The 10321-nt window shown below is 30.3% G+C and overlaps 3 protein-coding genes across 4 annotated transcripts; 1 reads left to right on the top strand and 2 right to left on the bottom strand.

The window, feature by feature from the left end:
• Positions 1-1232: 1232 nt before the first annotated feature.
• LOC145960712 (TP53-regulated inhibitor of apoptosis 1) lies at positions 1233-2578 on the top strand. Of its 2 annotated transcripts, XM_083080385.1 has the most exons (4): positions 1233-1413; positions 1562-1666; positions 1764-1959; positions 2106-2578. In XM_083080385.1, exons 3-4 carry the CDS (start codon positions 1825-1827, stop codon positions 2187-2189), a joined length of 219 nt encoding a protein of 72 aa, XP_082936511.1. In that variant the 5' UTR covers positions 1233-1413; positions 1562-1666; positions 1764-1824; the 3' UTR covers positions 2190-2578. The 2 variants fall into 2 exon arrangements, with proteins under 2 accessions (XP_082936511.1, XP_082936503.1); XM_083080377.1 differs by lacking the exon at positions 1764-1959 and having other exon boundaries at positions 1238-1413; positions 1562-1725.
• Positions 2579-2668: 90 nt separating this feature from the next.
• Positions 2669-5775, bottom strand: Ssrp (structure specific recognition protein). The gene is made up of 4 exons (XM_083080363.1): positions 5561-5775; positions 4908-5405; positions 4424-4819; positions 2669-4335 (listed from the first exon to the last, which is right to left on the bottom strand). Exons 1-4 carry the CDS (start codon positions 5609-5611, stop codon positions 3043-3045), a joined length of 2238 nt encoding a protein of 745 aa, XP_082936489.1. The 5' UTR covers positions 5612-5775; the 3' UTR covers positions 2669-3042.
• Positions 5776-6472: 697 nt separating this feature from the next.
• Positions 6473-8096, bottom strand: LOC145975663 (uncharacterized). The gene is made up of 3 exons (XM_083106323.1): positions 7862-8096; positions 7568-7673; positions 6473-7492 (listed from the first exon to the last, which is right to left on the bottom strand). Exons 2-3 carry the CDS (start codon positions 7670-7672, stop codon positions 6623-6625), a joined length of 975 nt encoding a protein of 324 aa, XP_082962449.1. The 5' UTR covers position 7673; positions 7862-8096; the 3' UTR covers positions 6473-6622.
• Positions 8097-10321: the final 2225 nt, after the last annotated feature.

The raw sequence follows: 10321 nt of genomic DNA, 5'->3' as shown, positions 1-10321 counted from the left end.
TGGACATTAAAAACGTGAACATGAACTACAAAGCCAATGTCCACGAATGTTCTCAGAGGGTAACATATATGTCTCTCTGATAATATAAATAATATAAATAAAAATATAAATAATTTAATTAATAATAATTTATTATATTATAAAAATATTAGTATGTTATTTATTATATTATAAAAATATTAGTATGTTCTCTCTTTCCACGCTATTATTTATTTATGTGTGTTCTTTTTCTTCTCAACATCATTTATTTATTTTTTATTTATTTATTTATTTAGCTCGCTCTAAGTCAGTCTTCTAAAATGCAAAACTAAATATTATAGAATTTGACTTTGAAAATAATCGAATAAATTCAAATAATTAGCATAAGGAAAGGTTCCGTGATAAGTTATTTAATAAATAATCAATTTTAATTAATTAATGAAAATACTTCTATAATTTTAAAATTATAGTTTATATTAAATTTGTATTATATTTTGTAATACATATTTCTAATGCATTGTATTTTATATATTCTGCATTAAATTTTGTAATATATATATTTGTAATGTAATTATTTTTATATTACATAATTTAATATTTTGTAATGTGTTTTTTATGTAATTGCAAATTAATTATAATTTACGTTGTATATATTATAATTATGTAATATATATTTTTTATATGTATTATATATATTCTCTGTTTAAAAACTCTATTAAAAAAATTAAAAATAAATAAAAAAATATTTCCTCCTCAATTTTTCCTCCCCTATATCTCCGCCTTAACGAAGGCATTTGCCAAGTGAGGAGGTTTCAGTACTCTCATGAACCTGAGAGCTATGCCGGCGGTAACATACGCCGATATTCATATAGTCTATTCTTATATTTAAAATCATTTGGACAACGTATGGGCGCACATACATACACATATAGGTAAGTAATTTATAAAAATTAGTAATTTAATTTTTTAATTAGTAATTTATAAAAATTATTTTTATAAAAATTATTATTTATCATATTTATATATTATTTTCAAAATAATGATTGTTATACTCTGGTGCTACCGGCATTTCGTGCACATAGCACGGAACAAAACCAGAAATTGTGCACATTATATATTACCCTCTGAGAACATTTATGGACATTGGCTTTGTAGTTCATGTCCACGTTTTCAATGTCCATAGAGGGAGTATCGCTTTCAGGGATCACCTAAAAACAGGCCATGACATCTCTCAGTTTTCTCTCTGGTGAATATGTGGATTCTCCCTAAGAGTTCCCACGTCGGATAACCAATTGCTGTTTCGTTCGATAACCGGATCGGAAAAAATTATCACGCTGCTCGTAACCGGCATAATCATAGGATTTTGCAATTATTTAGCACAATTATTTTGTTCATCGAATTTAAATATCTTTGCTGTAAGATTCGCCGCTGCAAGTGAGTATATTGCGGAGATTGTAACATGAATTTTGCGAATTTCAGGAAACTCTTGTAACTTTCCTTATCCATTTAAGATAACGTGTTCTTATTTTTTAAATCCAAATTTCAAAATTCATAAATTTCACCTGACGCCAATTGATTTCAGGGCAGTATATTTTATTCATGAACAGTATAGGCGAAACGTGCAATGAACTAAAACAACAGTATGATTCTTGTTTCCACATGTGGTTTTCTGAGAAATTCTTGAAAGGTGACACGAGTGACAACACATGCTCGAATTTATTCAAAATGTATCAGCAGTGTGTCAAGGTAATTAGAACACGATTGTATCTTGCTTATATCTTTAGGAAGTCTACAAGCGTATAACGTATGAAACTCTGAGAGAGGGAGAGAAAGCAAAAGCGCAACATGGAGCATTGCAGTGAGTTGAAACAGAAATACGACGCCTGTTTCAATAGTTGGTTCTCTGAAAAATTTTTAAAAGGCGATACCAATGATTCAGTATGTGCCTCCTTGCTTAAAGTCTATAAAGATTGCGTAGCGGTAAGTCTTACGAGTCTCCCTTCTCGCAGATCATATTCTTGTGTAAACTGTTGAAAAACAAAATGTTTGCAAAAAAATCTGTTAAAATTATAAATACAGTACAAATAATAACAATTATATATCAATTTTGTTTCTTCATGTTCTAGAAAGCCATGAAAGAGCAGCACATTGAGTTCAAAGAAATAGAGACAAATTATTTAGAAACGGAAAAAGAAAAGAAACATAGTTGACAAGAAAATGTACACATGTCATATACTTGGGTCCTATGCAGCTTCTTCAAAAGTTGTTAATAATACAAGTGCAAATATTTTAAATGTCATTTCTACTTTTCATTATGAAATAATGATTAACATTTAATTAGATTATATATATATATATATATATATATATATATATATATATATATATATATATATATATATATATATCTGTCTGAATGTATAATTAATGCTTTATATAGTCATCCATATATATAATATTATGTGTATTTCTGCCGAATAATCGGTTATTTTAACTGAATAATTTTATAAATTTCACTTGTAGTTATATATAAAAATATATCTCACAAAAAACTATATGTAACACATATGCTATATAATAAATTTAATTATTTGTTTAATTTGCAAATGTTTTATTAAATTCTTAGTTGTTAACTATGCTGAGAGAAAATGATATAAAAGGACATTAATTGTAAAATTAAATGTACATGTACTGTAAAAAAATTAATTTTGTATATTAAATAATTACCAAATTACGCAAAAATAATAACATTACAGAATTTGTTACTTATTCACAGAAAAAGAATGTTTCTTTTACATAATTTTTTCATGAGAAAGAAATTAAAAAAAAAATTGGTGATAAAATTATTTCGTTTGTTTCGATATTTAGATCTTATTAATATTTTAGAATTAAAATATTAATCGATATTATATATTTGTAATATTAATCCAGTTAAGCGCTGGAATTTTGTAGTGTAAAAAAATCATTTACTAAAGAATTTTAACAACGCAAATCTTTTAAATATGAACAAATAGTACATGTAAACAGATAAGTAAAAATATTGACTTGAATACTTTAATTTTATTAATCACTATTTTTAGATTCTGCGTCGGATGACGGAGGAGTGCTCTCTATAGGTTCTTCCGCGTCGCTTTCTGATTGATTTCGTTTCTCCTTTTTTACTGTCCTTTTTCCAGCATCTTCAGCGGGTCGCTTCTCACTTTTTTTCTTTTTATCTTTCCCTTCTCCACTTTCGTTATCAGAACTTTTCTTTTCGGACTTCTTGCTCTCGTCGCTACTACTATCATCATCGCTGATATATTCTTTACTTTTGAAAGACGAGCCCATCATCATTTTGCTAGGCGAATCTTTCTTAGGCGTTTCCTTCTTCTTCTTTTCTGTCTTTTCTTTCTTTTCCGTCTTTTCTTTCTTTTCCGTCTTTTCTTTCTTTTCTTTAGATTTACCACCTCCGCTCGCTTCGTATTCCTTCATCGATGCCGCATACTCTTTTTTAGCTTTGGCTGCCTTCGCCTCCCATTCTGATTTATCTTTGAGCTCTCGCCACATTTCACCTCCCTTTTTCGCGATTTCTGTTACATTTATTCCCGGATTCTCCGCCTTGATGCTTTCGCGTGCACTATTAAGCCACAACATGAACGCCGTTGGAGGTCTCTTTGGCTTATTCGCGTCCTTTTCTTTTTTCGGTTTCCTCTGTTTGCGCGGTTTTTCTGATACTGTCTTTGCCGATTTAGATTTCTTGTCTTTCTTTTCTTTCTTCTCTTTCTTATGACTAGCCTCCGACGCATCCGAGTCTTCGTCACTTTCGGAGCTATTGGGATTACTGTCATATTCCTCGGCAACATCACTTACGTCTTGATTCGGATTGAAATCCTCATCAGTTGAGCCTTCTTCAGAATCTTGATTTTCTTCGCCGTCTCGTTCCTGCGCCTCCGCTTTGACTCGCGCCAAATAAGCATCTGGTTCATCCTCTTGATCGCTGTCACCAAAGTCTTCGTCATACTTAGGTTTGTCACTCTTGCCGCGATTCTTGACACGAAGTTTCTTTGACGTGATGAAATCGAACAATTTACCATACTCTTCTTTCTCGATGCTACTAAAAGTATGAACTACACCACTCGTAAGTTCGATCTCGAAGTCGAAAGATCTGGTCGAACCGCCGCCGCGCGCAAAATTGACCGAGGCTATCTCCTCAAAACGAATATGTATCGGCGGTTTATGCACATAAATGAAACCTCGCTCGAGCGGGTATAGATATCCTGCTGCGGCTTTGAAGGAGCAGCCAATCGCGGGTGTCTTTGTATGACCTAAGAAGTGTCCAGGTCCAGTTATCTTTCGGTTAATAATTACTTTCATCACCTACCGAAATAACATAGTATTAAAATAAGAATACAAATATTAGAAAAAAATTAGAAAATAATTTTAATCCTTTGCTTTTTTTACTAACCTTGCCAAGTACTTCATACGTCGGTCCCGTTAATTCTTTTGTTAGTTTGTCCTCATATTTTTCCTTTAGCTCCTTTTCAGTGAAAGGAAGCTCAATAGAGGTTTCCTCTTCTTGATTGAATAGAAGAACCAGATAATGATATCGTGTTTGACCCTGCTTTATAGGAGGATCCAGGCTTACGACAAAGAATGTTTGTCGACTATCCTTGTGTGGTAGTAGGAAAAGTCTCAAAACAGTTGACATGGGGATTTTATAGTCAAAAGTTTTGCCGTGTAGTTGAAAGAAGGATTGGAAGATTTTGATATCATAACGACCACGCGGCGTTAAACAGTGAATCTCTCTAAATATAGCAATTGCATCACCACTCACACTGATCACAGATGCTTTATCCATCACCTATTAGGAGTGATAAGTAAATTATTTTTCTTATTAAGTTTCAAATACGAATATATTTGCTCATTATTTAGATAAAATTCTATCTCACCTGTTGATGGAATGCTTCAACAGGATCTTGGTCAGCACTATCGCTAATAGGAATATGAAATCTCATCTCCATCAGACTGACTGGAGCATCATCATTCTGATGGAACTCTAAGGTTACTTCATTTTTTCCTGTATTACATTGCGACACATCATATAGAGGTATTTCAAAAGCAGTGTTATGACCTACATCAAAACTCAGGATAGATCCCATAAACTTTGCTGTACCCCAATTCCAACCTTTTAAACTCAGTTCTTTCTCCAACATGTCTTTCTTATAATTGACAGAAAAGAATTTGGCAATCTTTTCCTGGTCAGCTTCTTTAAAGCCTTTGAAGCGATGTAGAGTGCCATTTTTTAAAAAAATACGTAAACCCCAGGTGCCAATGAATTTCTGATAATTTACCATTTCCATATCAGAAGCAGAAATCTGTTCTACTTTACCAGTCTTCTGATTTTTGAAGATCAGATGTTGATCGGTCAACTTTAATCTGCCTGGTGTCTGATAATGATACAAAACAATTCATCAATTATATGATCAGAATAAAATTTTTTTACTTTTTAATCAAACAATTTAGAATTCTAATGTTTTAATTTAATAATATAAAAATCAGTTATATGCAATCAATTTTGCTTCAAGCAATTAAGAATTCTTACCATAGCGCCCTTAACCTCGGCAAAAATGTCCGGATATTCCAGAAAATCCATCTTTGTCTTTCTTACTTTTCTCTTCAAAAGAAATTATCCACAAGTTTGTGTTTAATACAACTACAATATTACAGCTTTAAATCTTCAAACGACAAACCTACAAAGGTAAAACAAATGTTATACATTTATCGTCAACGAAATTGAACAAGATCGTATCCTACCTCCTACCCTACCTATTTGTATATACATATATATACATACGGCTCTTGCATGCGCACGTCACGCGGGAAGAAGCGTTGACCAATCAGCTTACAGTTTTTCCGTAAGAGCGAAAAAGTGATTGGCTAGCACGTTGCATTTCTTTACCCATAAGGCCAAGTCTACAATAGGTAATTTAAGCCTTAAGAGATTGACCAATCACAGTCAAGTATGAAGAGAATACTCGACTGCAATACCTTACCACACGATTAGCCAATTCATGATTTAAAAGCAATAAAATAAAATAAAAATAGGTGAAACTTCGGGTTCATGTAAATTTTCTGTTTTTACAATAATGTATATTAAATATTATATCAATTGTGTAATATTGATGTATTATACATAAAGTTATATAAAGAACTTTTTAAATAATTTATCGAATTTGTCATTTATTAAATTTTTACATTGTACATTTTTATACATTATATATTTTTAAATCTTTCAATTAATAAAATATCAATTTACAAAAAATTTCTTTTTATGTTTGTTAATCTTAAATATTTTACTATAAATACACTGAATACATTTAACTATTTTTCTATCACATATTGAGAGAAGTATTACTATATTATTAACAGTATAATACAAAATACAAACAATAAAAAACATATTTTTTTAAAACAGATAATGTTTCATTATAATTCTCATATTGTATGAAGATATTTTACTATTGCAAATGAATACTTATAATTTTACTATGCAATTTTCTTTGCAAATAAAATTGCAGAACCTTATTATATTTACTACTATCTTAATTTACATGTGTCTCAGTCTTTTTTAATATAATTATTCATTAATAAATGATAAATTAAGTTATACATCCATGAGTGAATGTAACCAATCATTATTTATGTTTTCAGTTATATGATTTTCTGTATTTAAAATATCTTCTAATATTTTGTCTATGTTTAAACTAACATTTGAAATATTTGATGCAGAATTATTTGTTGTACTTAAGTTATTTATATCATTTGCACCAAATAATGATTTGTCAGGCTCCAATAACATCTCTATATTTAAATTTGTTTCTGTCTTATTCATTTCATCATCCAATTGCATTTTGCTATTTTTATCCTGCTCACTTTCTATTTTACACTGAGTATCTAAATCAATCTCTTTACATAATGTGTTGTCAAGCAATGTATTTTCAATACTATCCATTGTAGTTGTATTTGTTTGATTATTCAAATGTTTATCTTTGTGTATTTCTTCATTACAACACTCTTCACTTTTTGATAAAAATGTAACATCAAGCTGAGTTTTTTGAATATTAGTGATTCTAGGCAATACTTTACAAACATTCACACTTGCATTCTCTTCTTTTGTACTATTCCTTTTTTCTTTAATAAAATTATTATTTTCTAACTTGCTTAATTCTAATGTTGGTGAAGAGCCTATAGGTTCTTTAGTTGAGGTTGAATAAATAACTTCATTTCTAACTAATATTTCATCAGTTTTGTTTTCTGATGAAAGATTGAATGAACATTCAGTGCTTGCACTGTCAGTTGATTCCTTGGATAATTCTCCGGGAGTTACAGGTGGAGTATAAAGTAACAATTCCATTGGCATAGATATGCTTTCTTCAGGGATACCAATTGGAGGAGGTAGATTTTCGTTCCAATCACAGGTAAGAGCGTTTCTTTGGAAAAATGCTATTTCATCATGACCAATTGGCCAGGGGCACTGAAATATAAACAAAATCGTGAGCAAAATATGTGTAAAAAAGATACATGAGAATAAAAGAAAATTGATACGTACATCTTCTGCCTCGCAAGACCATACTGCTTCTTCGAAGCTGAGCTGAAAGGCTTTGATTTTTCTTTTTAGGCCATTCTTTATACATAGCGGGCAAAACCTCATCATCCTACGATAATCGTCGAATTATTAATTAATATTTTATGATAAAATTAATGCTACAAGTAAGATAATATTATAATACGATAAATTTTGTTGATAATATATAACAAAATAAATATCGATTTTAGTTAATTAAATACGATTAATAAAATGCCTTGAGTGTTTTGCAAATTCAATTATTATAATGTAGCTTACCTCTATTAAAACGTATTATCAAATCATTCAATAACCTATAAATTGCCGGTATTTTTACTGCGAGTGATTACTTTCGCAAGATCAAAATTAGAAAGATATGCCTAGAGACCAACAATGCATTCCATTTGCCATTGGCAAGTATCATCAGTCTTTTTTTTTAATTTCGATAAACAATCAGGATAAGATGAGAGCCGCAAATACTATGAACGACAAGTGAAACATGTGGAAACATGTCTCTAAGCAGCCATTTTTTTATACATCAGCGCCATCATACGTGAGCTGGAACTATTTGGTTACTTTTCGATATTAATTACTTGTCGATAAAATCGCACAGTTTGGTTTATGTCTGTACTGTCTATAAAAATTCTGGATCGGGGGAACACATCTTGTTCGTATATATATGGACTTAATTGTACATTTTATTAGCTATTTTTATACGTGTATGATTCTTTTCCATTCTAATATGTTAGGAATAACATATATATTTATTATTTATTTATTTATTTATTCTCGATAAAGAGAGAGAAAACAGAAAAAAAGAAGATTCTTTTTATAATAAATTCGATTGGTATAAAACAATTTCAAAGAATAAAAATTCTTTTCAGATAAAATAATAAAGTACCTATTTTACATATATTTTAACTTTTGTTAAATATTGTAAATATAATGAAAGAAATTCCATTGTACGTAAAAAAGGTAAAGTTACAAAAAATTTACTCATAATGGAGCATCAGTCCGTTAAATCCCAAAGAAACAAAATGTTTCTTACAAAATATAATCGATCTCTTTTTAATTCTTTCCTGTGTCGAAAATGTGTAGGTGATATTCTTATCAAGGGGATACAGTTAAAAAATGTCAATGTACTTGTTTACTTAGGTCCATATTCTGAATCCTCTTTTATTGATAAAAGTGCCTTTAAAAGTGGCTTATAAGCCTTCTGATTGGCTGTAAGCCACTTTTAGAGGCACTTTTATCGATAAAAGAGGATTCAGAATATGGACCTTAGAACCCAGACAGCACACATGTTCAAAAGACATCTAAAAGACGACTTAAAGACGTCTTAAAGTCCTCTAGACGTCTTTAAGACATCTTTTGGCCTTTTTGTGCTGTCTGGGAAGCCTTTAAATAAGAAGAATATTTAATCGAGAGAGATTCTAAACTTGTCCCCTTTTTAAGTATAGTTAATTCGACGCTCATGCATTTTACATCATGATAAACTCAGTATAACATACATACAATACATTATAAGCGACCCGAATTATAAGCCAAATTATGAATTATGTATTTAAAATATATTATAAATATGTATTTATCTTTGTTTATATTCAATGTTTTAATAAAATATATTAAATATTTAGTATATGTATATTCTTTCTTCTTGTAAATTCTAGTGATAAGGAAGTGAATATAAGATTATATAAAATTATATAAGATTATATAAGAAAAATAGTTTATTTTTTTTACGAAAGCTACTCAGTCTTATTCGCAAATCATACATACATTTGCAAATCTAATATTTGAAATTTAAGTGATTCTTTTTTCTTCATATAAATGAAATTGAAGCTTAAATTCTTATTTTTTTTACGTTTCTTTCAACTATCTCTTGTATATATGTCGGGATATATAAATACACATATTTACACACACATATTTTTTACTTGAAAGATAGTCGAAGAAAACATATCAAGCTTCTCTCGCATGAAATGATATTTATGACAGATATCGTTATCAGAAGAACAGACGTACAGATTTTAATCACCAGTTATGCATATTTATAATAGATATCGTTATCAGAACAGTAAAGATTTTAATCATCAGTTACACATCGGATACAATGACAGTTATGTGTTTTCTTTCGCTGGCTTCTTATGGTGACGACGCGATGCTTCTGACACGAGTGCTTTTTTATTCCTTTAGAACAGGGGTGTCGAACGTCCGGCCCGCAAGCGTATTCCAAAATAATATAAAAAAACAAAAAAATTAAAAAAAATTAAAAAGAAACAAAAAAACAAATAAAAACAAAAATGGGGATTATTATTGCCCCACCTCCACGTGGTAATCCCTGGATAACGCAAAGAGGGCAATAATTTGATATTAATTTGGCCCGCGGACAATAATCAAATTTAAAATCTGGCCCCTTGAAAAAACTAGTTCGACACCCCTGCTTTAGAACGATTCGATCGAGTTTTACCAAAATTTGCATAGGCACGCATAAAATGAAAGCTTGTTTTGAAATACGATGAAACAAAATTGAAAAGAGAGAGGGAGTAGACACTCGAAAAGAGAGAATGTGTATCTCTGCATTCTGAAATTTCAGAACAACTTTCAGAATGCAGAGATTTCAAACTTTTGAATTCGCTTTCTCTATGCCAGAGAAACCGTTCGATTGTTGATATAATGTTGAATATTTTGTTGACAGCTTGCGCCATGCCGATAGTCATCGAGTTTTTATCAAAATAG

The sequence above is a fragment of the Camponotus vicinus genome, unplaced genomic scaffold, assembly GCF_025532165.1.
Source record: "Camponotus vicinus isolate PSW18456_S1 unplaced genomic scaffold, iyCamVici1.0 SCAF_1, whole genome shotgun sequence".
NCBI lineage: Eukaryota > Metazoa > Arthropoda > Insecta > Hymenoptera > Formicidae > Camponotus > Camponotus vicinus.
The sequence above is the reverse complement of the archived record's forward strand: the minus strand, read 5'-3'. Positions and strand labels throughout refer to the sequence as shown.

Bases quoted from the DNA above. Each gene is read 5' to 3' on its own strand.
- LOC145960712 (XM_083080377.1), top strand. From the start codon at position 1,579: ATGAACAGTATAGGCGAAACGTGCAATGAACTAAAACAACAGTATGAT. The intron at 1,726-2,105 runs GTAATTAGAACA...TTCATGTTCTAG, and splicing joins TGTATCAGCAGTGTGTCAAG to AAAGCCATGAAAGAGCAGCA.
- LOC145975663 (XM_083106323.1), bottom strand. From the start codon at position 7,672: ATGATGAGGTTTTGCCCGCTATGTATAAAGAATGGCCTAAAAAGAAAA. The intron at 7,493-7,567 runs GTACGTATCAAT...TTTATATTTCAG, and splicing joins GGTCTTGCGAGGCAGAAGAT to TGCCCCTGGCCAATTGGTCA.
- Ssrp (XM_083080363.1), bottom strand. From the start codon at position 5,611: ATGGATTTTCTGGAATATCCGGACATTTTTGCCGAGGTTAAGGGCGCT. The intron at 5,406-5,560 runs GTAAGAATTCTT...TATCATTATCAG, and splicing joins CCGAGGTTAAGGGCGCTATG to ACACCAGGCAGATTAAAGTT. The intron at 4,820-4,907 runs GTGAGATAGAAT...CACTCCTAATAG, and splicing joins TTGAAGCATTCCATCAACAG to GTGATGGATAAAGCATCTGT.